The sequence below is a fragment of the Rhinopithecus roxellana genome, chromosome 1 (assembly GCF_007565055.1).
Source record: "Rhinopithecus roxellana isolate Shanxi Qingling chromosome 1, ASM756505v1, whole genome shotgun sequence".
NCBI lineage: Eukaryota > Metazoa > Chordata > Mammalia > Primates > Cercopithecidae > Rhinopithecus > Rhinopithecus roxellana.
The window spans coordinates 111,198,523-111,226,484 of record NC_044549.1 but is presented as its reverse complement, the minus strand read 5'-3'; the positions used below and the strand labels follow the sequence as shown (position 1 = coordinate 111,226,484).

Genomic DNA, 27,962 nt, shown 5'->3' with positions numbered 1-27,962 from the left:
ATATGAATTGTAAAGCAGGAAAAAGTATGTCTAGAAATGCCAAAAAAGTCTTCTAAATCATAAAGGTCATTTTATTTCATATTATATTAGATATAATACTGGAAAGGATGATCAAAAAGAAAAAGCAAACAATGAAATGGTGTTTTAACTAGGCTAGTGAGACTTAATTAGGAAAAATACAAATAAGAGTCAAATGAATAGTAATTTCGTAATAAGATAAACCTGTTTAAAGCTGAGCACAGATACCTACAGTAAATGGGGCAGTAGTAATGTGACCTCTAACTAACACAATGCCACACAAAATAAATACTAAGTAAGCTTTGTTACCAAAAGACACTAAGCTCTTCCAGGAAACTATGCTACTATAAGCTAAGCTTTTGCGCAGTGATTCAGGGATACTGATTCAGGAAAAGACAGCCTGCAGATCAAAATAGATCCAGGGCAACCCCTAATAACAGTCACCTGCCAAATTCTATTGAAAGTAAGCTAAAGTACAATATTATTTCCTAACCCATCTTCTTTCAAATCTCTCTGAGGATCCCCTTTGTGAAGTATCTGTCCTTAAACAGCTACTGGTATTCATTTTAACTGCTAAAAAAAATCTGTGCTCTTCTGTGTGTTTTGGGGAGGGATGGTGTGAGGGAAGAAGGGTAAGTGACGGAGGTAGACACATTTAGATTTGCTCTGAATCCTCAAAATCTTTAATGTCCCTAGAATTTGAACACGTTAGGGAAAATCCTGCTGAGTAAATAATAAGTGAAATTACTACATCGCAATTTTAACACTCAGTAGAGGTTTGAGCATTTATATTAATAGGTTTTTCAAATTTTCTTTCCACAAACTATAATTTTGCCTCATGCTATTAAAAAGAAGTACCTAAAATCCCTATTATGATTATATGGTCAATAATTTTTTATTGGAAAGGTAAAATGAAATCAAAAGAAAGGAAGCCCATGTTAAACATGGGGATCAAAAAAATGGACAAAAGTGTCAACTATAGTTTTGTAGCTTCTCAAAGTTCTAAAGGAGATGTTAAAGTGAGGAATACATGAAGTAGTTGGGTACCATTTTGCCAGATTCTTTTCAAATATTTAGGATCCTGTTCAAATACTCTTATCGTACTGAAACACTGAAACAAATACTGCTGAAACAAGAACTTTAAAATGGGAAAAACTTTGTGTTGTACAGATATTATAGATATAGCTACATTTAATCTCTACAGCAAAATTAGAAGACATGGACAAGTAAGCCATTTACATTTCTTCTGGACTACAGGATAATTCAGGAAACAAATTACAAGGCAGGAAATATGTAGTCATGATATTAATGACATTTCAAGAGTCGATGTGGTCATTTTAATGTGTCTTGATAATAAAAACAGAAATAAATATTTTACTGTTGTCAAATGACAAAGGCAAACATTAATCATTTGTGTTCTACAAAATATCATGGTGTTGAAGGAAAAATATCTGTGGAAATGTATTCCTGTTTAGCACTATTTTTTAAAAAGATGAAGAATATGCAAGGGTGGAAAGCATAGTTTTGTTTAAAATATCCTGAGAAAAAGTTTTTTTTTTAGGACAGAAAAAATTTTCCAAATATTTGGCCATATCTAAAATCTCCATTATATATGAAGAATGGTATTTCCACCACCTCAGAAATCCTATTAAAAATGTAAAATTTATTTCATGAATTATTGATCAGTCTACTAGTATCCCTATATGAATATTAAAATGATCACTAGTTTTAAAATGTTAGAGCATAAAAGACAGCACTTTCAGTTTCCAGAATTAAACCTGTCACTTTCCTACCTTCTGCTTTTTATCTCAATTTGTTTCCTAGATAACTAATATCTTTTAGAAACATTACTTTTGACTAGAAACTTCCCTCTTTTGGATCCCTCACCACACAGGCAGAGGTTATCCACCATCACCAGCCCCCATTCACATCTGTTTTCCTCATGAAAACTGCAGACATTTTTGCTGGCAGCTCTAGACGGCGCAGAAGGCTGTTTATGCAGTTAGGCTGCTCTGGGCACTCCTGGGCTACTAGGTGGCAGTATTTTCCTGATTCTTCTTTCACAATATCAAAATGTTTCCAAGTATGATGTCATTTTCATTGACAGAGAAACTTTTCCACCCAAATCCTTTCCTCTTTCTTCCTTTTAAGAATTATATCCAATTATTCAAGGTCACAGTGACCGAAGTACTACAGTTTTTATGCACAAAATTAACATCTCTATTTTTATTACAAATCAAATTAGTTTTAGAAATGAGTTATGTTCACGTGCAGATCAGGTTATTGGCTCTTCCCCCGTTTACTTTCTCTTTTGTAATCAATGTGCAAAAATTGCAAGCATTCCTATATACTAATAATAGCCAAATTATGAGTGAACTCCCATTCACAACTGTTACAAAGAAAATAAAACACCTAGGAATACAACTTACAAGGGACGTGAAGGACCTCTTGAAGGAGAATTACAAACCCCTGCTCAATGAAATAAAAGAGGACACAAACAAATGGAAGAACATTCCATGCTCAAGGATAGGAAGAATCAGTATCGTGAAAATGGCCAAACTGTCCAAAGTAATTTATCGATTCAACACTATTCCCATCAAGCTACCATCGACTATATTCGCAGAACTAGAAAAAACTAATTTAAATTTCATATAGAAGCAAAAAAGAGCCCGTATAGCCAAGACAATCCTAAGCAAAAAGAACAAAGCTGGAGGCATCATGTTACCTGACTTCAAACTATACTACAAGGCTAGAGTAACCAAAACAGCATGGTACTGGCAACAAAACGTATATATATATACCAATGGAACAGAACATAGGCCTCAGAAATGACACCACACATGTACATCCATCTGATCTTCAACAAACCTGACAAAAACAAGCAATGGGGAAAGGATTCCCTATTTAATAAATAGTGCTGGGAAAACTGGCGAGCCACATGCAGAAAACAGAAACTGGACCTCTTCCTTACACCTTATAAAAATTCAACTCAAGATGGATTAAAGGCAAACCTAAAACTGTAAAAACCCTAGAAGAAAACCTAGGCAATACCATTCAGCCCACAGGCATGGGCAAAGACTTCATGACTAAAACTCCAACAGCAACAGCAACAAAAGTCAAAATTGACAAATGGGATCTAATTAAACTAAAGAACTTCTGCTCTGTAAAAGAAACTATCATCAGAGTGAACAGGCAACCTACAGAATAGGAGAAAATTTTTGCAATCTATCCATCCAATATCCAGAATCTACAAGGAACTTAAACCAATTCACAAGAAAAAAAACAACCCCATCAAAAAGTGGGCGAACGATATGAACAGATACTTCTCAAAAGAAGACATTTATGTGGCCAACAAACATATGAAAAAAAGCTCATCATCACTGGTCATTAGAGAAATGCAAATCAAAACCACAGTGAGATACCATCTCATGCTAGTTAGAATGGCAATCACTAAAGTCTGGAAATAACAGATGCTGGTGAGGATGCAGAGAAATAGTAACGCTTTTATGCTGCTGGTGGCAGTGTAAATTAGTTCAACCATTGTGGAAGACATTGTGGTGATTCCTCAAGGATCTAGAACCAGAAATACCATTTGACCCAGTAATCTCATTACAGGGTACATATCAAAAGGATTATAAGTCATTCTACTATAAAGACATATGCACACGTATGTTTATTGCAGCACTATTTACAATAGCAAAGACTTGGAACCAACCCAAATGCCCATCAGTGATAGACTGGATAAAGAAAATGTGGCACATATACACCATGAAATACTATGTAGCCATAAAAAAAGAATGAGTTCACGTCCTCTGCAGGGACAAGGATGAAGTTGGAAACCATCATCCTCACCAAACTAACACAGAAACAGGAAACCAAACACTGCATGTTCTCGCTTATAAGTGGGAGCTGAACAATGAGAACTCATGGACACAGGGAGGGGAACATGACACACTGGGGCCTGTTGTGGGGTGGAGGGAAAGGGGAGGGAGAACATTAGGACAACTACGTAATGCATGCGAAGTTAAAAACCTAGATGACAGACTGACAGGTGCAGCAAACCACCATAGCACATGTATACCTATGTACAACAAACCTGCACGTTCAGCACATGTATCCAAGAACTTAGAGTAAAATTTTAAAAAGCAACCAAATTCACGATAATTAAGATGTATATCGTTTGATATTTAAAAGGTTGAACATTAAAATGTGCATCTTATACATTACTAACAATAAATGAGTTTCAAGAATAAAAAGTAAAGAAGTAAAGCTTCAAACTAGAAACCAGTTTCTATCTAAAAATTGATTCATGTTAGATTTATACAGACAAGTATGAAAATAATTATTTAAAATACCTAAACACGTTGTAAATAAAATGTTAATTCAGAAACACAAAATTGTTTATATACTACTATGAAAACAAATGAAAACATAATGTTCAAAGATATATACTGGGGAGACATAAAAACTGAAAGCAGCTATGAATTAAAACCATATGGGAGGGCAGTATAAATTATTTAAAATTATTAAAATTATTTTTTCTGATGGCATAAAATTTGGAGAAAGTAGGAAACAAGCTCATTTTACATAGTTTAGTATTATCAACACACTATAATCACTTCACCACTTATAGATTGTATATATTTTTAATGAAAAAAATTGCTTAAATATTTAGTTCAATATTATGGTTCAAAACCCCTGTCATTATAAACATCCATTATTAAACAAAATAATAAGTAAAACTAACTTACAAAAAATCATACCAAAAATCCTTCCACCTTTTATAAAGGTTAAAAAATGTTTGTAGTAATCAGTTTTCTTTCCCCATCAGCCTGGATAAGAAGAATATGCAGCATACTCATTTGAATTTATTTAATTTTAACCTAATATTATAAAGTATTAGTGTTAAACGTTTACATATTCAAATTTTCTCAAGTTTTTGTATTATACCAATATTTATAATAAAACTTCATATTTTATTGTCTAATAGAATAACAAAATGAACTAGATATGATCATATCGGAGAAAACATAATACGAGCATCACATAGCTTGAAATGCCAGAAACACTGATAGTGCAAACTGAAAATGTTTCCAAGAAGACTTAATATTTCTTAGTACACCTAGGTCTTTCTAAATGATTAAGGATTCGTGCTCCTTTTCTTGTGATATGTCCTTTAGTTACTTTTTAAAGCTCCAGTCAGCATCATCCTGGAAATTTGGAAGGAACTGGTGATCACATTGAAATCACTGAACATAAGGCCTTATCCATAATCACTAAATTCTCAGGACCAAAATCACTCCTCAAAGACATTTACATTTTTGAGACACGGTCTTGCTTTGTCGCCAAGGCTGGAGTGCAGTGGCCCAATCTTGGCTGACTGCAACCTCTGCCTCCCAGGTTTAAGCGATTCTTGTGCCTCAGCCTGCCAAGTAGCTGAGATTACAAGCACCTGCCTAATTTTTTGTTGTTGTTGTTTTGTTTTTGTATTTTTAGTAGAGACAGGGTTTCACCATGTTGGCCAGGCTGTGACATGAGGCGTGAACCACTGCACTGGCCTAAACTTGATTAAAACATTGTATTACCAAGGAGGAACAGAACACTATGTAGTTATGGGAAAAGTGGGATTCTACCAACTCTTGACTAACTGGCACTGACAGTATCACAGAAAGCTAAAACAGTGACTACACACACATAGTAAAGGGATTCATTTATCAGATTTGCCTAGGGAAAGTTACAGTGACCAAGAGTAGTTTTTTTTTTTGTTCGTTTGTTTTTGTTTTTTTTTTTTTTGAGACAGAGCTTTGCTCTTGCTGCCCAGGCTGGAGTGTAATGGCATGATCTTGGCTCACTGCAACCTCTGTCTCCCAGGTTCCAGCGATTCTCCTGCCTCAGCCCTCTCAAGTAGATGGGATTAAAGACATGTGCCACCACCTCCCGCTAACTTTGTATTTTTAGTAGAGACAGGGTTTCACCCTGTCTTGGTCAGGCTGCTCTTGAACTCCTGCCCTCAAATGATCCAACCCACCTAAGCCTTTCAAAGTACTGGGATTACAGGCATGAGTCACCGTGCCCAGACAACCAACAGTAATTTGATAACGCGTTTGCCCTGCCAGAAAATAATCTGCCTTACTACTCCCAAGAATAATGCTAGGTCATTAGATTATTGACTCTAACATTCAATTAAGATTTGTTGAAAGCCTAGTATTTGCCTCACATGTGCTGGACCTTGGGGAAACAAAAGTAAACAAGACAGTAAGATTTCTGTAATTCCTAGACCAAAGGCCTAATAAGTAAGAGAGACCAGAAAACAGGCAAATACCATTCCTGTCCAGTGTGTGATATGTACTGTAACAGAAGTAGTTCCAGATATTACAAAAGCATACAAGGGACCCGAAAAGTAAAGACTACACTGTCACCTAAAAGATAAGGAGGACTTAGCAGGTAGAGATACAGCAGGTGGGAATTGGGGCAGAGGATTCCAGGATATATAAAAACCATGTACAGAAGACTTGCAGACACAGTAACATGAAACTTCTGCAAAGTTGAAAGTAATGTAGTATTGCTGAGCAGAGAGGGAGAAAGGAAGAGAAAATGAATGTGAAGAGGGTGTGAATATGAGTAGTGTTGGGAGTGGGAGAGTGAATGGGGTGGTAGATTGGTAGCCACTAAAGCAGGAGCAAAATAAAGAGCCTTGTAAGACAAGTTGAGGATTTTCAACTTTATAACTAAGTTCACAGAAAGTCATTATATAGTTGAGTAGAGTGACAGGGTTTCTGCTTTGGCAGAATACTCTAGTTTTAGGCTCCTAGGGGTGTGATTGCTACTAGTGGGAGGCTGCAGGTGGCCTGAACTAAGAAAGTTGCTATGGCCACTGAGAAAATCAGATAAAACCAGCAAGCACAGGAGTTAGAACAGAGGGCTTTTGGAGTGGGAAGTGCCTAGAGCCAAAACAAAACAGAGCTTCTGGTTAACCACTGGGTTATAAGGGACGGTAAGGCTGTAAGTCTTAATCTCTGGATATATGTAACACAGAAATCTACCACTTGAGTATTCTGACCTGGAGTTTAGGAGAGACACAGGAGTTAGAGCAAGGATTTGAAAACCACCAGCATTTAGAGAATTCACTGATGACCCAAATTACCCAACAATGTATATGGAAACAAAAAGGAAGAGGCCTCAGACACGCCCCTGTGAACATTTACTAAAACAGTAAGGATGAGGGTCACTACATGCACACAAACTGAGTTGTAAAATTTTAAAAATAAGTATTTTAAAGAACAATAGAGATTGAAGAGGAAAGCCCAGAAAATTAATAGACAAAGCAGCAGAGCATCGTGGAAGCAAAGGGAAGGAGCATTCAACTAGGACCAAATGAGATCAACAAATTGTCAAATGCTGTCTTTAAGTGAAATAAAAATAAGGGCTGAAGAATGTCCACTACTCACCAAAGATTTCAAAACAGACCTTAACAAGAGCATTTCTTAGTGTGATGGGAAGAGGTGGAATAGTGACAGCGAGTTATCTATATTTTAAGAAAGTTTGGCTGTGAAGGGGAATAAAAAAGTCAGGTGCAGCCTGGAAGGCAGTGTGGGTTGAAGAGGATGTTTTACCTTGTGTTGGCTTGGTTTGGTTTGGTTTGCAAGATGGAAGAGACTTAAGGGTCTTCAAAATGCTAATAAGGAGATGACAGAGCTGGGGAAACTGATTATAAGATAGAGACTGAAGGAGGGCACAAGATAGAGATTGCTTTGTAGGAAGGCTGGAATGGGATAAAAACCAAAGGGGAAAGATTAAGTAGAAGAGATAAGAATCTACTTCTTTCAGTTTGATGGAGCAGAAGTTGCCAGCACAGGTTTTCCTTGCGTTTCTTTCCATTCACATATCTTTTCCTGGAATTCAGATCACTCATTCCATTTTCAAATTTTAAAACAGAAGCCCATATCCCCCAATATTTTCTTCCCACAACGAAAATCTGTTAATCCCTTTTCTAGGTACTTAAACCAGGCATTTCAGCATGTCAGAAGGTTGTTTTAAGCACAGTATTACTATATTTTTTCAATGCAATTTACGTTTCAGCTTGATTGGACCCACGCAAAACAAACTTTTCATCTATAAATTTTGCAGTCAATAACATTTTTGGCAAGCTCAATTATATACATTTGAAACAGAAAGGATCCAAAGTTTTATTGGTCAAATTATGTCAGTTTCATTACTGTAGTTAATGAAATAAGAAAAAGAGGAAGCTTTCTGGACATATTGTAATACCCCAATCTTAACAGTGTTGTTAACTTAGAAAACGGCAAGTCAGGTGAAACAAATGATCTCTTAACGTCCTGAGCAATTCCTAATGAGAAAGGATACCCAGTATAGAGAAATGTGGCTCACTCCCAAGTTAGGTGTTATTATTTAATGAAACACTAAACGTGCTATAAATACAATAAAAGGCTATCACTCTGCTGAGGAAAAATCATCAGTTTGATTAATTAATTAGTATAAAACCAGATGATATACTGTGTAAAAGATGAAGCCTTTATTTTAGCACCAAAATAAAGTCTTTGAAAGAAATTTTTAAAAATAAAATAGATGAAATTCCACATATCAATCCATAGTCTATCTCCAAGAAAGAGCCAAATGAAAGTAACGTTACTTACTTTGGTGGGTCCATTTCCATTAATTGCTACTGGTAATGTCTCATAAAATGTATTCTTAGCTCTGGCTTTGCCATTTTCAAATTTTAAAACAACTTCATCTGGGTTAAAAAGAGAAAATAGGCTTTAGTAATTTAAAATGTGTGTGTATGTGTGCGTGTGTGTCTGTATTCGTGTGTCTGTGTGTGTATGTGTGTGTGTCATCATTAAAAAATTTCTCATGGATGTAATATTCCAAGGGCTACAACACTACTAGTAACTTCATCTACTCCAAGTCAGCAGATACCCAAAATGAGGGATGACAGTGACAACAGATACTGACACCAAACTCACTCCAACCTGGCACCAGTAAAATGACTGAGGTGCAAAGCCACTGAGTTGTCTGTTAGAATAATTCATCTTGCAACCCTGCCTTTGCCCCTTCATAGTAATGTTATTCTTGCCAAGTTTAGTCATCTATCAAATGGTATCCATGCCTGCCTTTTAGGGTTATTATGAAGATAATAACAATATATGCATGGTGAGTAGAATATTGTCTGGCATAAGCAAGGTTTCTGCAATTGGCTACCAATGACAATATTTCCTGTTCTTAAACATCAGACCTAGCACATTAATTAAGATAAAACTCAAGTCAGAGGGAAGCACAGCCATCTTTTTAAAATTTACTGAGCAATCCAAACTAAACATTTTGCATTGTGAGAATCTCTCTTTTTTTTCCCCCCCCCCCAGAGACTGGGTCTCACTTTCTGGCCCAGGCTGGAGTACAAGGGCATGATCACAACTCATTGCAGCCTCGAACTCCTGGGATCAAGCAATCCTCAGCCTCTCAAATGGCTGGGACTATAGGCATGCACCACTATGCCTGACTAGACTGACTAGATTTTTTTTTTTTTTTTTTTTTTTTTTTTTTTTTTTTTGAGGCGGAGTCTCGCTCTGTCGCCCGGTCTGGAGTGCAGTGGCCAGATCTCAGCTCACTGCAAGCTCCGCCTCCCGAGTTTACGCCATTCTCCTGCCTCAGCCTCCCGAGTAGCTGGGACTACAGGCGCCCGCCACTTCGCCCGGCTAGTTTTTTTTGTATTTTTAGTAGAGACGGGGTTTCACCGTGTTAGCCAGGATGGTCTCGATCTCCTGACCTCGTGATCCGCCCGTCTCGGCCTCCCAAAGTGCTGGGATTACAGGCTTGAGCCACCGCGCCCGGCCTAGACTGACTAGATTTTAAGAATCTTTTTACTAAATGAACTGACTTGAAGTACTGATTGAATTACAATATATTCTCAACTTTATGCATATATTTTAAAGTATTTATGTGTTAATTATAATATTTTAAATTTAAAACTGTATTGATTAGTTTTAATGTATTATCAAGATATATGTAGCTATAATACACAGGCACATATGTATATCCACACATGAGCATGTACACACACACACACACACACACTCACACTCTTCCCTGGTCTACCTGTCTAGTTGTCACCAGTTATCTTTCAGTTGGGTCAAAAGGATCTACCCTAATACTCTGGGCAATACGTGATACAAAGAATTTCACTGGAAAATGTGTAATGATAAAGTGTAATCAATTCATAAACTTATCTAAAGTTCCCAAATGGTGAGACACTAAATTTTAAGTTACCTAAAGCCAGAAGCTTATCTTTTTCACCCTAGTCATAGGAAATGATTTTAATGTACCAAAGTTAAGTTCAAGTCCAGTATTTTTTTTAAGTTACACTAATTACAATATTTACACTGTCAACCTTAGTCACAGCCCCCAAATGGACATAACAAAGGAAAGATAGTTGAAAACACAGGTGTTTGTATACTTAAGCAATCCGGTATTTAGGAACCATACCTACAGCTCCATTTAAGGTCTGGAAAATTTTGCATTTGTGATCCAATGTGATGTTAATAGCTTCCTGAAACATAAGAATAGAAATGATACTGAAAATGACAGCAAAAGCAGCAAACACTATTAATACAGTTTGTTCTTTGTGGGAATTTAAAGTTAAATATTCTTATATCTTAAGTGTCTAATCAAAATATTTAGATGACTAAAGTATTTAGCTAAAACACAGAAACTGCTATAGTTGTAACTCATTGCAAAATACACTTAAAGAAAATCTTGTTTCCTAATGACAGCAACTACAAACACACAATTAAGTAACTTTTATATCTGTATCCAGTATATATAGCAAGTTTATTAAATATCAACTTATATTGGTAAATATTATAAAAGTATTCTCAAATTAGAAAATCTTGCTTTACTGTTCTCCAAAGTTTCAGTTACATCAATTTCAGGAATATTCTATCTAGGGCCTATGGGAGACTGCTTATTGTACCCAACATTCCCTCAACTCCCCAATAGGGGAACTCAGATTTCAGTAGCACACATCTGCTTAAAAAAAAAGAGATTTTCTTTTGGGTATTATGAGCAGGCACATAAATATGTTCTTATCAAAGTATGAGAAACTATTCGGTAAGACTTCTAGAAAGGCTACTTAAAGAGAGTGATGAAACTGAGATGGCCTGTTTTTATTACTGTGACTCTCTGTGCCCAGAATATGAATGCAATAACTGAAACTCAAGTAGTCATTTTGGACAAGGAAGTAAGATTAAAACTGGGAGCTATGGGCCAATGATAGAGCAACAAAAGAGCTATCCCTCTTGACAGCATAAAGTCTCCCTAACAGCCTTGTGCTCCCTACCTCTTAATTACTTTTAATGTGGCAGAAGGAAAAATAAATAAATAAAATATCTTTCTTATTTAGACCACTGCTATTTTGCATTGTTTTATTTACTACAGTTTAAGTATTCTTATGAATAAAAAGCAAAAGCCTGTGTCTATAGCACAGTCCCATGGATCCTCAGGCTCTAACTTCTTAGGGATTTCATTATCATCTCTTTAAATCTTCAGGCTCCATATTCTCAAATATCTGAAATCCACAAATTGGCTATAAAGTCTCCTAAAAAGGATCACACCCATCCTTACAGGCTCTATCCACTCTGGGCCACCAAACACTTGAACAAGGACCAGGGCTTTTGGCCTCAGTGTTTTCTCAACACCCATGATATCCAGGCTCCAAATCTCAGAGGAAGGTCTCTGTCTTCAGGGGTATTACAGGTAATTTTCAAATTAAAAACTGTCTTTTGAGTGGCTTTAGTCACACGTCATTTCAAAATATCAGAAAAGGTGTTATTTTACAATTGTAGCCAATTAAACACATAAAGTCTACGTTATTATCGTATGAAATAGAAAATTAAGTCCAGATTTTGGTTTTCAGAGAACCAAGGATCCAGTCCCTACAATGTCACTGACTATGTGGTCTCAGTTTCTCTATGGATAAAGTGTGGATACAGAGTCTAGCATCTAGCCTATCTAGGATCAAAGAAGCTCAGAGAGGTATAAAGGGCTTTGCAAGGCTAAAGGACTACAAGTGAGAATACATTGCATTTTTTAAACCGCAGAAGTTCACTCTGGTATCAAATGGCTTGGTGCAGTTTTTGAGAAAACAGTTATAGCTGCAAGATCGAGTGAATACAAGAATACACATTTATAATGCTCTACGTTAATAAATGACAGCTATTTACTCAAGATTATGAAAGAAGACATTCTCCAGAATCTTTAGGATTTCATTATTGTTTCTTTAAATCTCCAAGCTCAGAAGTTTTGATAATGTAATTTATTCTGTTATTCTAAGGCAGCCTAAGTGAGTATGCAGTGGAGGCAGGGCCATGACAACGGTGTGAGGGCTGCCATTTCATTTTAGTATCAAGTCATTTCAATATGTGTTTCAATACATATAGCACTGCATTACATAGTTCTTCTTTCCTTCTACCTCATCCAACCAAGTTTGGCGAGTGTGCCAACTTGGCCACAAAAGAGAAGCCATAAAGACACATTAAGCTAGTGCTGATATCCAGTCAGGTGACATAAACCAATCTCACCTACTAAAAATATGTTATCACCAAGAACATTTTGAAATTCAATTTACCAGTTGCCACACTATCATAAAATCCTTTGTTTCTGACCACTCCACATTAACACAATACAACACACAAAACCAAATCAATAAAAGAAAAAAATTACAGCTGTTACACACCCTTTTCAGTGGATCAATGTAAATTTTCGTGTAAAAGAGTTGATCATCATCATTATCCTGGAGATTCCATTGTTGAACTATACGGTTGATATATGGAGCATAGCCAATAAATCCTGCAACACAGCAGAGAGAAAGTAGATAATTTAGGATTCAAAGACCAAAACTGGTGTCATGTTAATTTCACTGACCAGCTGAAAAGAGTTGTGAAGTCATGAAGTCTAATTCTTAGGTTGGAATTTCACACCTCATCATGAAAGAAATATGAATTATTGAGTGCCGCTTGTTTTATATATAAACTCCAATAAAGTGTTTGCTACCAACTGCAAAACAGAAAATAACCAAACTCTTTTTAAATAAATGTGTCTCCAAAATTAATTGACAAAGGAGGGAGATCTAATGTTTTCCTAGGCTCCAAAGGGAAACAGATTTACTAGGAAAAGAATAGATTGAGACAAGAATTTTTTCTCTGACCTTCTACAAAGCTCTTCTTGGATTCTCTGCAGAAAACTCACTCTCTTACAGAATAAAATCTCTACTACAATAGTTTTACTGTCAGTGCCAGAGATGCTAATGCAATCAAAGGAATGCTGGATTTGTCACTAACTGCAAACATCCCAAAGAAATTTTATATCTAAGACATTTTGGAAATGTTTCCATTACTTTGGCCAGTCATTATTGTGCCTGCTAAACCATTTTCTGGCTAGGTTTTTTGTGTCATAGTCTGGAAAAAGGAAGTCTAAAATTGGATGGTTCTCCTTGGCCTTAGAGCATAAGCATTAAGACTGCCAATAACATTTGTCTATTAAAGACACAAACGGAATCATTTTTCCTGTCTGAATCTTCCTCTGAATTATGGAAATGCAGCCAAGCTGCTATGTTTCATTGACATTCAGTACTTTGAAAAAGGAACCAGTGTTACTCCTGTAAGTTGAAGAAAAACCTTTTTAACTGTCAAAATTAAAATTTTCTTAAAAGAATTTAAAAAATAGGTGCAGGGAAATTACTGTTACCAAAAAAAAAAAAAAAAAAAAAAAAGACAAAATGAAAACATGACCAAAACCAATCACTGGTTGCTCATTTTTTGGTTCTTGCCATATAAAAAAAATTTTCTTTTTTTTTTTTTTTGGAGACAGAGTCTCCCTCTGTCGCCCAGGCTGGAGTGCAAAGGCACAATCTTGGCTCACTGCAACCTCTGCCTCCCGAGTTCCTCTCCATTTTCCACCTCCTGCCTCAGCCTCTCGAGTAGCTGGGATTACAGGTGTCCACCACCATGCCTGGCTAATTTTTGTATTTTTAGTAGACATGGGGTTTCACCATGTTGGTCAGGCTGGGCTCGAACTCCTGACCTCAGGTGATCTGCCCGCCTCGGCCTCCCAAAGCACTGGGATTACAGGCGTGAGCCACCAGGCCCGGCATCAAATAAAAAAATTCTGTAACACTAGAAGATCATAGATTTTTTAAATCCCATGGCCAAACTTCTGTGATGAAAAATGTACCACACAGAGACATGCAACATTTTCCAATGGTTTATATTACTGCTCTTCAAAAATTGTTTCCTTATTTGACAGATCCTAAATGTCCTCAATAAATGAAAAAAAATACATCTATTTTCACATTACATTATTTTATGTGACTTATATTTTTCTATTAAAAACTTTTTTTGTTGTTATTTTTGGAGATGGGGCTCTCACTCTGCCACCTAGGCTAGAGGGCAATGGGGCGCTCATGGCTCACTGCAGCCTCGAACTCCTGGGCTCAAACAATCTCCTCACTTCAGTCTCCAAAGGAGATAGGAACACAGGCATGTGCCACCGTGCCCAGATAATTTAAAAACAATTTTTTTAGTAGGGATAGGATTTCCTTATGTTGCATAGGCTGGCCTGAACTCCTGGGCTCAAGTCACCTTCCTGTCTAGGCCTCCCAAAGTGCTGGGATTACAGGTTTGAGACATGGTGCCTGGCCTAAAACTATTTTTAAAAACTAAATAGTATGCCCACAAACAACTCATGTTCCTTAAATAACTGTAAATATGTGATCTGTGAAATTATTCAAATTTTTATTAAACAGTTATATTTTCTGCCGTTCTCTAATTATTTTGACTACAGAAAGCATAAGGATGATGCTTTGATATCCTTTTATGATTACCTTCCCACTTGTAAACACCTTTTCCTTAATTAAACTGGCTTACAACTGTACTTGCTTGCTAATTTCTTGCTGTTTCCAAAGCACTGTGAGTCTGTCTGAAACCTAATCACCTGAGTACATACATCACTATTTGAGATACATTTACATGAGATTTCACTTGCAAGTCATCTTCAGAAAATGTTCAACAAGTATAAAATAAAACATGTCTCAGAATCCCATAGCTACGTATTTCCTTTAAAAAAAATTGATTTTAAACAATGGAGGACTTAGAATAAGTTGCAAGATTAGCCATATGTTACTGAAGTCTTGACGGTATGGAGGCCATGATGTGGAAGCAGCACTCATCCATGAGCCGAATGCTCAAGCAGAGAAGTGAGGGTGGGTACCCGTATTAGGGAGAGGCTTTGACGGTTCACGAACTGGAAGTCCAACAGAGAAAGACTGCTAAGGCAAGAAGCACAGAGTAACCAATATGATAAACCGTAGGTGCTCACTTGAATATGGAAGTTAAATCCAAGGTGGTAGATAGATTTGGAGAAAAGAAAATGGTCAAGAGATCCCAGAAAGCATTACCTGTAGAAATATTGAGATGAAGAGGAAAAGAGATTTGAAGCCAGGCAGTACAAATTGGAATTTAAAGTTTCAAAAAGTACAAAATCTACATGAGCTATCACAGTTCCAAGATACAACTGTGGGAATAGGTTGATAAAATAAAGTGCAGGTGCAACGAGCTGAAATTGAGGCGTTACCAAGAAACTAAATCACTTCCTAGTGGCTAAGCAAAGCCTAGAGCCTGGAGCAGCACTTATTTTAATTAGCCTGTATAGTATTGGTTATATATACATAGACCACCCCCAAAATCCATTTTTCCAATGTGGTTTGCAATTTGTACCCAATTTGTTTCTCTAACATGTCCTTCATCCTATTTGGTTATGTCTTTTGTCCCTATGTTTACATTAATCTCAAACTAGTAAAAATAAATTTGTAGCCATCACAATGCCCAAAGTCAAATTTTGTTTAATTTCCAAAAGGCTGGACTAAGGAATGTGGTAGTTCGTTCCTTTAATCCATAGTAGCACAGCTAATGCAATATTAAGTATACCCGGAAACCCAATGTTAGATATTTTTCACTACTGAGTTCAAGACAAATCATTTATTTACTCCCAAAATGTTTAAAATCAGATAATATTAAGTAATACCTATTCTTAAAAGCTACTTGATTGAAGACTGATAATAATTTTTTTTCAAGTAAGGAGCTTACTAATCTTATCCTATAGCAAAAAAATTCTCAATGTGTCATAATTAAAGGAACTGGATCTGTATTTTTCTTTTTTTAACAACAGAATATCTCTAGAAGTCACTTAAATTTGAAAAACATGAGTTTCCTTACTTATAATGTGGAAATTATAACATTTATACTACCTAGTGTTTTTAGGAACACCAACTCACATAATAAAAGGGAAAATGCTTTGTCAATAATAGTAATAGTAAGATAAGGATTATTTAAAACTTCATATCTAAAGTTACTACATCTACAAAAATGGTTGTTTCATTAGTCTTTATAACTTGCATTAAACTTTTCTTCCAGTATCTAACTCACCTCCTGAATTCAGATAGCGTTTCCCAATGTGCACAACAGGATATCTGTCTGCTAGTCTTTTATCTGGCCACAGAATTCCATCTGCTGCAAAGACCACTTTGTGGTTTGCCTTTTGGAATTTTTTTAGAACTTCTTCTGGACCACCAGCAAATATGACATCAAAGCTGTTCAATAAGGAAAAAAGGTGTTTTAAAATATAATTGTCAGAATCTAGGCACATAAACCATGAAAAGTTCCCTAGCAAAAGTCAGAATCTAGGATACAATGCAAGATTAATACTTGTGCCAACTATTTACACAGAACACCAAACAAAATTTCTCTCAAATTATATGAATTGTATTGAATTATTAGTGTTTACATTACATTAGCAAATGAAGTCCAAATGAAAGATAGCTTTTTTAGTGTAGCCTTAATTTTTTTTTTCAATAATCACTTATTCCCAAATTGAAATTCTAAAACAGGATTGAATGGTAGAAATGCAATTACTTGTTGTATAACTTAATAATACAGATACAGTCATTTACAGAAGTTGCCATAACTGCCTAATATTTCAAGTGAATTTGTACCAGTCCATTACACTTTCTGAAGAATTATCTTTGACAAAATGTGTTTAACTGCTAAATGTCATCAATATATGCTGAATATCTGAATGACTGTTTAGCACAGAATCTTAAAATAAGTGTGTTCAGAAAACTGCAGGTTTTTAAAGCTCAATATACTCAGGGGAAATTTTTGTAAAAACTGACACTACCATTTAATATCTATAATTTCATTGATTTTTCTGATGACTTTCTTCCTCATAGTCCATTCACAGAATCACAATGACTTAACAAAATGTGAAACATAAAAGCCACTATCTAAAATTGTTCTGCTTTGCAGTAAGTTCTTTATTCATTACGATCACAAATTATTTTACATTTTTTTACCTCAGTGAACCTTAAGACCAAAGGTTTCCAGTGATGATAAATTAACGACTTCCCATCCCAGGTAGCTAATAGCATAATTATAAAGCCACTCACATCACACAATTTGAAGTCTGCCAGGTGGATTTCTAATCCCAGCTCTGCCACTTGATATGCAAATAACCTTAGGACAAGTCACTTAACCTCTTTACACTTAAGTGTAAAGTATAAAATGGAGGGAAAAGTAGTATCTATATCCTCAAGTTATAATTTTAAGAAATTAAAAATAACTCCTGGCACACTGTAAACACTGAACAAAGTTAAAAATTAACATGAAAGGGACTAGAGTGGAGGGAGAGACAGAGGAAAACTCACTTCAAAGCTTTTACAAATCTGTAGGTTAAAATAATTTTATTTTTAACCAAATACTTGTACTTTTGAAACTGAACTTGAAGTTACAATAAAATTTTTCTGACTGAAACCTCAAACTTTGCCGTGTATTTTTAAAAAAACTGATTAATCTGACATTACAAAACATAACACTGTACTTTTTCTGCTAAGTACAACTGATTTCCTCAACCCGATTTAATGGTAGTATTTTCCTCAAGACTGTAAGTTGCTGATAATTGTTTTTTTTTTTTAATAACAAAGACTGGGAAATAAGACCAGTTTTATGGGTAATTGGGCCGTGAGAAGTGAGGCAAATAAACCAGTCTCTGAAACAGAGACTACCATGCGAGTGATAAACAGAACCTTTGTGCATTGCCTGGAGATGGGGAAAAATAGCTTGTGATGTCAGAGCATCTTATGATTGGAGACTCTGACCAAACTGAATATGAAATTTTGCAGGTAGCAGCATGCATACAGTGTGGCAATTCCTTAAGGATCTAGAATTAGAAATGCCATTTGACAGAGCAATCCCATTGCTGCGTATACACCCAAACAATTACAAATCATTCTTCTATAAAGATAAATGCACACATATGTTTATTGCAACCTTATTTACAATAGCAAAGACTTAGAACCAACCCAAACGCCCATCAATGATAAACTGGAAAAAGAAAACGTGGCACATACACTACATGGAATACTATTCAGCCATGAAAAGAATGAGTTCATGTCCTTTGCAGGGACCTGGATGAAGGTGGAAACCCATAATTCTCAGCAAACTAACACAGGAACAGAAAACAAACACCGCGTGTTCTCACTCATAAGTGGAAGTTGAACAATGAGAATACATGACACAGACAGGGGAACATCACACATGTTCGTGTGGTGTTGTCGGTGGGTGGCAGGCGGGGGGGAAAGGAGAGGGAGAGCATTAGGACAAATACCTAATTCATGCAGGGCTTAAAACCTAGATGAGGCCAGGCACAATGGATCACGCCTGTAATCCCAGCACTTTGGGAGGTCAAGGCGGGTGGATCACGAGGTCAAGAGATCAAGACCATCCTGGCCAACATGGTGAAAACCCATCTCTACTAAAAACACAAAACTTAGCTGGGCGTGGTGGTGAGCACCTGTAATCCCAGCTACTTGGGAGGCTGAGGCAGGAGAATTGCTTGATCCCAGGAGGTGGAGGTTGCAGTGAGCTGAGATCGTGCCACTGCACTCCAGCCTGGCGACAGAGCAAAACTTGGTCTCAAAAAAAAAAACCCTAGATGATAGGGTAATAGGTGCGGCAAACCATGATGGCACATGTGTACCTATGTAACAAACTTGCACGTTCTGCACATATATCCCAGAACTTAAAGTAAAATAAAAATAAAATTTAAAAATTAAAAAAAGTTATAAATGCACTTTGGCATGTGAGTGAATATTTTTTGTCTTTGAAACCCTAATGATGGATACAGATTATATAAATAGTACAGCTCAAACTATTAATAAATGTCAGTTGTTTGAAAAGGAGTTATGGCAACTTTTATAATTCAGCGTTTTATAAGCCTGCATTATCTTTATAACAAAACACAATTATTTTAAGGCAAAAAGTCAAGACAAAAGTTATCACATAATTCAATTAATTTGCCTTTGAAGAAAAATTTCACATTGCTGAAACTTTTCCTATCTCATTCTAGTAGCACTGCTATTTCTGTGTTTAAATACTTTGGAAAAGTTATTTGAACTTATTTAAAACTTCTCAAAAGGCAAGAAAGGTTTCATACTTAAATTTATTTTGGCTACAAAAAGTCAAATTGTCAAATTTTTAAAAATGCACACAGGTCATAAAAATATTCTCACAGAAACTGAGTCCATTTACATATGAAGGAAATAAAACTTGCCACATAAAACTGTGGTAAGTATGCCTGGGTCCTGCAAAAACCATAAGACTCTACGTGATGTGGTCATACTGAGTCCCCTGCCAGACATGTCAGTGCTCTATCTCAATAGATGATTGAGATTTTCCTAAGTGTTTTTCCGTTTTGTCCTTCTGTGTTCCCTACTTCTGTGACACCATCAACCACATAGTTAACTAGGTTGAAAATCTTTCATTCAGCCTTCACTCCTCTCCTTCCATGGCCTATCTCATGGAATCTTTTCCCTAATCCTATTGATTCCATCTACTTAATTTATTTTGCATTCAAATCCTCTCCACTCCCACTAGAAGGCACAAGGCTAGATTAATTTTAAAACCCTAGAGACCTCCACATTACCCATCTCTTCCCCACTCATAATTAAGACTGTCTGACAAACTCTTTTAAAAATGATTCTGTGCCAGTTCCCAGACCATATCAATGGTTCTCAACTATGGCCTAAAGCGGGAGTCAGTAAATATTTATTCTCTGGCCTTTTACAGAAAATAGTTTAGGTCTTGATGACCATATTGTCTGTCACAGTGACAACTCTGTCACTGTGTTGCAAAAGCCACCACAGACACTATGTAAACAAATGAGCACAGCTGCATTTCAACAAAACTTTTTGCAAAAACAGGCAGTGTTACAAGCCACAGAATCTATCATGTTGAGTCTCAACAAGAAGCAAAAGCTCCCATATAGCCAAAAAAGAAAGCAACAGAAGTGTTCCCTGACCTTGTCATTGAGCCCCAATCCTTTATCATTATAGGCATAAACTTCAGCAAAAAATTATAATCATCCAAACTATCAGCAGCACAGAAGTAGTTTCACACCTGATAATTCTTTCACCATATCTTCACCTGAAACATATGTCTATATTTCCAGAGATAATTATACACCATAAACCAATACTATGGATCCACTCCTAACCACCCACCATTAAAACACACACACACACACACACACACACACACACACACAGTTAAAAGTACTCACTTACCCAGTTGACCTTGCAGAACAGATTATGATAAAAATCACAGTGAAATGATTAAAATTATTTTATAAATTTTGGAGGGAGGGAAAGGGAGTTAGTTGGCATAAAATGAATACTATTTTAACAGCTAAATATTGAACCATCCTGGCATTGCTGGGATAAATCCCACTTGATCATGGGGTATTTTTGTTGTGCTGTTGGAAAGAAAATAAGTGTATCAACGGGATACCTATACTTCCATGTTTACTGCAACACTATTTATAATAGCAAATATATGGAACAAATCTAAGTATATATCAACAGATGAATGGCTAAAGGAAATATACAGTACATACATAATGGAATATTATTCATCCATAAAAAAGGAAATCCTGTTATTTGCAACAACAAAATGGTTAGAACTGGAGGTTATTAGGTTAATGACATAAGCCATGCACAAAAAGACAGTATCAGATGGTCTCACTCATATACGGGAGCTAAAAAGGTTAAAGGTGCCAGGCGCGGGGGCTCACACCTGTAATGCCAGCATTTTGGGAGGCTGAGGCAGGTGGATCAGGAGGTCAGGAGCTCAAGACCAGCATGGCCAAGATGGTAAAACCTGGTCTCTACTAAAAATACAAAAATTTGTGGGGCCTAGTGGTAGGTGCCTGTAATCCCAGCTACTCAGGAGGCTGAGGCAGCAGAATCGCTTGAACCCGCATGGCAGAGGTTGCAGTGAGCTGATATTGCACCACTGCACTCTAGCCTGGGCAACAGAGCGAGACTCCATCAAAAAAAAAAAAAAAAAAGTTAAAGGTAGAGAGCACAATGATAGTTATCAGAGGCTGGGAAGGGTGTGTGGGGGCCAAGTGGGATGAAAAGAAGTTGGTTAATGGATACAAAAACACAGTTAGATAGAAAGAATAAGTTCTAACACTCTATAGCAGAGTAAGGTGACTATAGTTAACACACTGTGATATGGTTAGACTTTGTGTCCCCACCCAAATCTCATCTTGAATTGTAATCCACATAATCTCCAAAATCCTCACATGTCAAGCGAGACCAGGAGGAGGTAACTGAATCATGGTGGCAGTTTCCCTCATGCTGTTCTCATGATAGTGAGTTTTCATGAGATCTTACGGTTTTATAAGGGGCTCTTCCAGCTTTGCTCAGCACTTCTCCTTCCTGACACCTTGTGAAGACGGTGCCTTGTTTGCCCGTCGCCTTCCACTATGATGATAAGGTTCCTGAGGCTTCCCCAGTCATGCTGAACTGTGAGTCGATTAAACCTCTTTTCTTTATGTATTACCCAGTTTCAGGCAGTTCTTTACAGCAATATAAAAATGGACAAATACATATTCTATATTTCAAAACAGCTGAAAGATAGGTATTGAAAGGTTTCTAACACATACAAATGATAAATATTTGAGGTGATGGATATCCTAAATACTCTGACTTGATCATTACCATTCTATGCATGTAACAAAATATCATATGTACCACATACATACGTATAAATATTATGCATCAATAAAAAAGCTAAATATTACATGGGGGATGTTCCTCGGAATAGTATATAATTTCATTTGCTGAATATGAAATCCTGGCTGAAATTGGGCAGAGGTGGAAGTCAATGAGGACACTGTCTAGCTGGAGGGTTACTTCCTCCAAAATGACTTCTGAGAGTGGTCCAAGAGCTATAACACCACCTAAGATAAAGAGCAGCCAAAGAGAAAATGGTGGCAAAGACTGCAAGCTGCTCAAGCTGCTATCTACCTGTAGGACCATAAGCAATATCTACTTGTTTCGTGGTCAGTCTTTTTACTTGTGAAATGACAGAATAAATTAAATGAAAAATTCCCTCTAGTTAAGAAATGACAGTTAAGTTTATTTCTGCAATATTAGAACTCTCAAATATCATACATATTTAAAGCACAATAAGTGTTCATTAAATCAATGAATAAATAATGAAGAAATAAATATTTAAGAAAAAAATTGAAATTCCTATCATCTATTATGATGTAGCCACCACATGCCAGATACAACAAATACCAAGTTGCTGAGAAAGAAATATATCCAGAGATGAGAATTTCTGCCCCAGTCAGTCCTCCAGCCATCGCAGCTAGGAGCATATTTTACAGATCCAGCCACAGCAGCCAGCATCATATTTTGAACATGAGTGATGCCTAGTACATTTTCCTAAGAAGAATAAAATTCAAGCAGACAATCCATTTTGGGAATACACACCTACATACATATAATAGTCAGACAAAATAATCAGATATAAGAATACCCAGGAGCAATCTACACATACGTGAACACCTAACATTTTTTTGTATGTTACCTTCTTTTCCCTCATTTCAATCTACTTCCGAATATGCTCGTCCATACTCAGTAAACATTAAGATCATTTGAACAATTTAAGAAAAGAAACGCCACTCATTTTCTACTTAATTCCTAAACACATTTCACACTATTCTAGATGAACCAGAAGGCAGTGCAATATATTTAAGTACAGCTAATAATTTCAATCTTTCCTTCAAAAAAAAAAAAAAGAGGAAGAAGAAAGAAGCAGTATAGAAACTGGGATCCATGATGTGGTTTGGCTTTCCTTTACACTAATATAATGAAATGCTGTCCATCACTAATGACTAAGTTCCTTGCATCTGCACACTTAAAATGACATCACCACCAAGAAAGAGTCAAATAAATCTGCCGCTGTTAGTTAAAATTATAGATATTGTATTTTACAAGTTTTTCTTTCAAAAAACTTTGTCTTTTCTATAAATTATGTAAGACAATGCAAAAGTCAAGTATGTTAGGAATGCAATCTGAATTATGAGAGGTATAAAATGTATCCTAAATACAAATAAGATCTGGTCACCTTTAGAATAACACATATAAATTATTCTTCAACATAACCACAAAATCATAAAAATGCTATTTTCAAAATAATATCTAAGTGACTCAATAAAACACAATCTTTCACAACTTTCCCAAAAATAAATGATTCTAAAGAGATTATGCCAACATTCAGGTTTTTTAAAAGCTATGCATTCTTTTTCCACAATGTTTGTTCTGTTTTGTCTGCAGAATTAGTATAATATACATGAGAATTCCTTGAGGGTGGCATCTATTTATATCTCTTTTTCTATAGTATTAACTTTAATGCCTGGATTACATTTTGTGCTCAACATATGTATCCTGAATGCAAAGTGGAAAACCTGTTCACTGATGCCACTTTTTCAGCAAAATAATGATCAATGAGAAGCCAAAAGGAAAACAAAAGTTGGCTGACATATGAAATCAGAAACAATATCCTCATATTCATATTTTCTAATCAAAATTCAACTTTTAAATAATTTCCATCCTTTGGTATTTAAAAAGTTCAGATGCCTTCTTACCTTTAGAAGTCATCTTATTTCTTCAAATGAACAACAAAAAAATCTCAAAAAAACCAGTTTCAAAGCATTCACCATTATTTCCCCTTCTTAAGAGTACTGTTTCTTCTTGTAATGCAATTTGCCATTACCCAACTGATTTCTTGCTATTGCACCCTGAATGTATGTAATTGAGGAACAGGCCCCAGCTTCACTGTGTGAAACACACAATTACAATTCAGCATAACTGAATAGAAACTATGCATATACAATCAAAGTGATAAGGTACACTGGTGAACGGCAGGGATTTGTGTGATTGAAATTATCCCTCCATTTTAACCAGTGTTTATTTATCTTGGATCAACTTTGCAGATCAGAGCCACCTAGGAAACTGCTCAAATAATGACTACGCTTTATATTCATTTTAATTATATATATCAACTTGTATACTATACCATTGACTACCATTCCAATTTTTTTTTTTCTGTTTAGTCTTTCCTACTGGTAACTTTAATTCGCAACAGCCAATTCTTTTATCTTACCTCAAACTCATAATCATCTTTAAACAAATACTTCAAAGAATTGGGAGGTTTCTATATATCAATATCTTTGAGTAGATATTTCCATAAAAGAAATACTCCTTTTTTGTAAGGCCGGTAACCACCACCAAATGTCTTTCAAATATTTCATATACTGGGAGTCTTCAACATGGTGCACAGCTACATTCTAATCAGTTGAGTTACATAAAGTGCCACCAATGAAAGTGTAAATGTCTGTCCTGTCCCAAATTCAAACTCAAGTATTAATTATGCCAACATTATTTCTAACTGGTTTGCTTCTAAATTTCCTTAAGTCTAGAAGAAATTTTTAGTCAAAAAGAAAAAAGAACAGTCAAAATTTTTATTAGGTGACTTTATTTGATGCCCCCAAATCTGGAAAACTTACTTCACCATAGGCTTATTTTAGGGCCTGAGCCTCTGCTAGTTTATATTTCACTGTAAGCAACACAGCAAAAGTTGTGTGAGGATATTCAGTATGTATCAAATTTACTCCCAAGAACACAAATAATTTGTTATATTTTGGTTTATATATTATCCTTACAAAAATAATAAGAAAGCACTAGCCAACATATAATAATTAGGTCTGATCATTTCTCTTCAATATGACTATAATAGAAGAAATACAAACTTTGTAACTTAATTCTAAAACAAATGTAAAGTACTCAGTTATAAAACTCAACATGCTCATTCACTTTGATTAAGGCATACTATAAAATATTTATGACATCATTTTTCTCCATAAAGGAGTCGATAGCTACCAAATTGTAATATTTGTCCCCAAAATTTTCATTAGCCTATTTCAAAAAAAAAATCACCAAATTCATATTTTTTGGTGTTCTAATCAAGGAGAGATTATCAAACTTTATAAGCCATATTAATTGCAAGGAAACACACACACACTGAAGCATGAAATAACTTGCAAAAAAGACTGAATTTATTATATGGATATCTTCAGTTTTCCTTTTGTTCTGAGAATAACCTAAAACCTTGCCAAATATTTATTTTTATCTAAATCAAGTATAATAAATCTTACCCTACAGATTATACTTATAAAGAGCCAGTTTCTAATTTTAAATGTTCATCCAAAAGTAATTTTAGTATACATATTCCATGGAAGGAATGTGACAAAATTGTTTCTAAATTAATTCGGGCTTTTTAGCATGTCTAAATGGCATATGGGATAATTATGGGGTATTGGAAACGTTCTAAAATTGAATAATGGCGATGACTGCACAACTGTAAATTTAATTAAATTCACTGAATTTTACACTTACAAATGTTTATGGCATGTTATATAAATTATACCATAACAAAGCTGTGTTTCTTAAAAGGCTCATCTAAACCATTAAGTTTATAAATCTCTGTATATTTTCATATAATAGTGACCTATGCTTCCATAAAACTAATTATTACAGTTGAATTGTCCTTAAAAATACCACGTAAAAAATAAGAATGTGTTTGCTTCATTGAAATGCATATATCCTGAATTCCAGTCTTTTGCCAGAGCTAACCTTAATGAAGCATTTAGGAATTGTGTTACAGAATGGGCATCATATTTCAAACCATTTACAAACAGCTTAATTCACTTAATTCATTCTCCTGGGCCCTAGATTACCCACAATTTTCAACTAGATTCATCACTCTGTATATACTTTTTAAAATGCGTGTTGTTTTTAAAAAATAAGTGGGGTTAAAAAAAAGTTCTTACGTGGCTTCAAGTGCTCATCCCTCTTTACTCTCCTGGCTACTTTCTCACGACCTCTAGGTTTTTTCCACAGGATAGTCATGGTAGGTAATGATGGAGAAAATGTTAATGACTCTTCTTAGACAATGATTTGGCTGAGTGGGCACCCGTGTTTTCAGTTAGCTGGCTGTTCTCACAGGAGTTGTAAGAAATTTTATCTGTTTGTTTCCATGATATATCCCAAACACTAACAGTGCCTGGAAGACACTGTGTCTTCCATTAAAATTTTATTATCTTTTCTCTCAAGCTAAGTCTTAAAGTATCATCTAAATCAACAAACTCAAACTCAAGCAGGCTTTAAGTACCTCACAGTGTCCTACTTCTCATGAGAAAAAAACAGGTCCCTCACTATATCAGTTGTCCACAAGGATAAATGTTAGATAGGGGGCAAGAGGTGGCAGATGGTGATGTGAGAGTAATGGTAGAGAAAAGGAGTTCTTCCTAAAACCCAAAAGGAAGCTTGGGGATCTAAAATCATTACTGACTCATAAGTAGTAACTCTTACAAGAAGAATCTGCCTCAGAGCCAAAGTGAAAATGTACATGTGACAAGTTTAAGCTGACTAATATGGTTATTTGAAATTCATGGTAATTTCAAACCAAAACATACTCAGTATTTATTCTACAGAGCTATTTTAATGAACTTGGTATTCTTTTTCTAAGTGTAAAAAAACGACAAATGCTATAGAAAAATTGCCAGTACACTATGGCTAATACTTGCCTTACCATACTTCATCTTACAAAATAAGTAACCACAAGTAGAACTTAATTTTTTGCATAAAATATAACAGGAAAATTTTACAGATGCAAGTGTTATGTACCTTTTGAAAATTTTTAAGTGTGTATGGCACACTTCATTATATTAATATCTATTTTCATTTCATAATTTACAACTTTCTTACGTATATTAATGCATAAAAATATTACTCTTTTCATCTGCAAATAATTTGTGTCTTTACATTTTCAAGTTGAGAAGAAACATGTAAAACGACTTTCCTAAGTTCGAGGGGAAAATTCACGAGGAGTTAAAATGAGCAATCAATAGCAAAAACAAATAAAATACAGAGAATAAAAGACAGGAAGTAGTAACTAATAACTCATGACAATTTGATGTTATTATAAAATTATAAGAAGATGGCAAAAAGAGACAGTGGATATTTTAATTAGGAGAAGGAAATACTACACAAAATACATTTACATTAAAAAGGGTCTTCTTTCTTAGTAACACAGACTTTCTTACGTCTCACTTGTATTTATAACTTTGCGTGGTCTTTTTTCTTCTGTTTAACCAGAATCCATTAAGTCACCCTTCTCAAGAGTAAAGTTCAACATGATATTTATTCTTAACTCAAGACTAAAGTATGAATTTCACAAAAATGTTAGTTAGCTCTTGCCATGTTGTCTCATTACTATTCATGGTAATTCATCATCTTTGATGGCATTATGTCATGTCAGACCATGGTTGATGTAATTTGAATCTACGTCCCCAACCAAATCTCATGTTGAAATGTAACCCTCAGTGCTGGAGGTGGGGCCAGGTGGGAGGTGACTAGATCATGAGGGCAGTTTCTAATGGTTTAGCACCATCCCCCTAGTGATGTT

General features: G+C 35.5%; 1 protein-coding gene across 2 annotated transcripts in view; it reads right to left on the bottom strand.

Moving 5' to 3' along the window:
• PLOD2 (procollagen-lysine,2-oxoglutarate 5-dioxygenase 2) overlaps positions 1–27,962 on the bottom strand; it is a 92,344-nt gene that overhangs the window by 22,036 nt on the left and 42,346 nt on the right. For both annotated transcript variants that reach the window (XM_010363398.2, XM_010363399.2), the window contains exons 4-7: positions 16,512–16,675; positions 12,767–12,879; positions 10,519–10,582; positions 8,673–8,770 (exon numbers count right to left, since the gene is read on the bottom strand). In XM_010363398.2, coding sequence (XP_010361700.1) covers positions 8,673–8,770; positions 10,519–10,582; positions 12,767–12,879; positions 16,512–16,675 — 439 coding nt within the window. The remainder of the gene's footprint in view (positions 1–8,672; positions 8,771–10,518; positions 10,583–12,766; positions 12,880–16,511; positions 16,676–27,962) is intronic.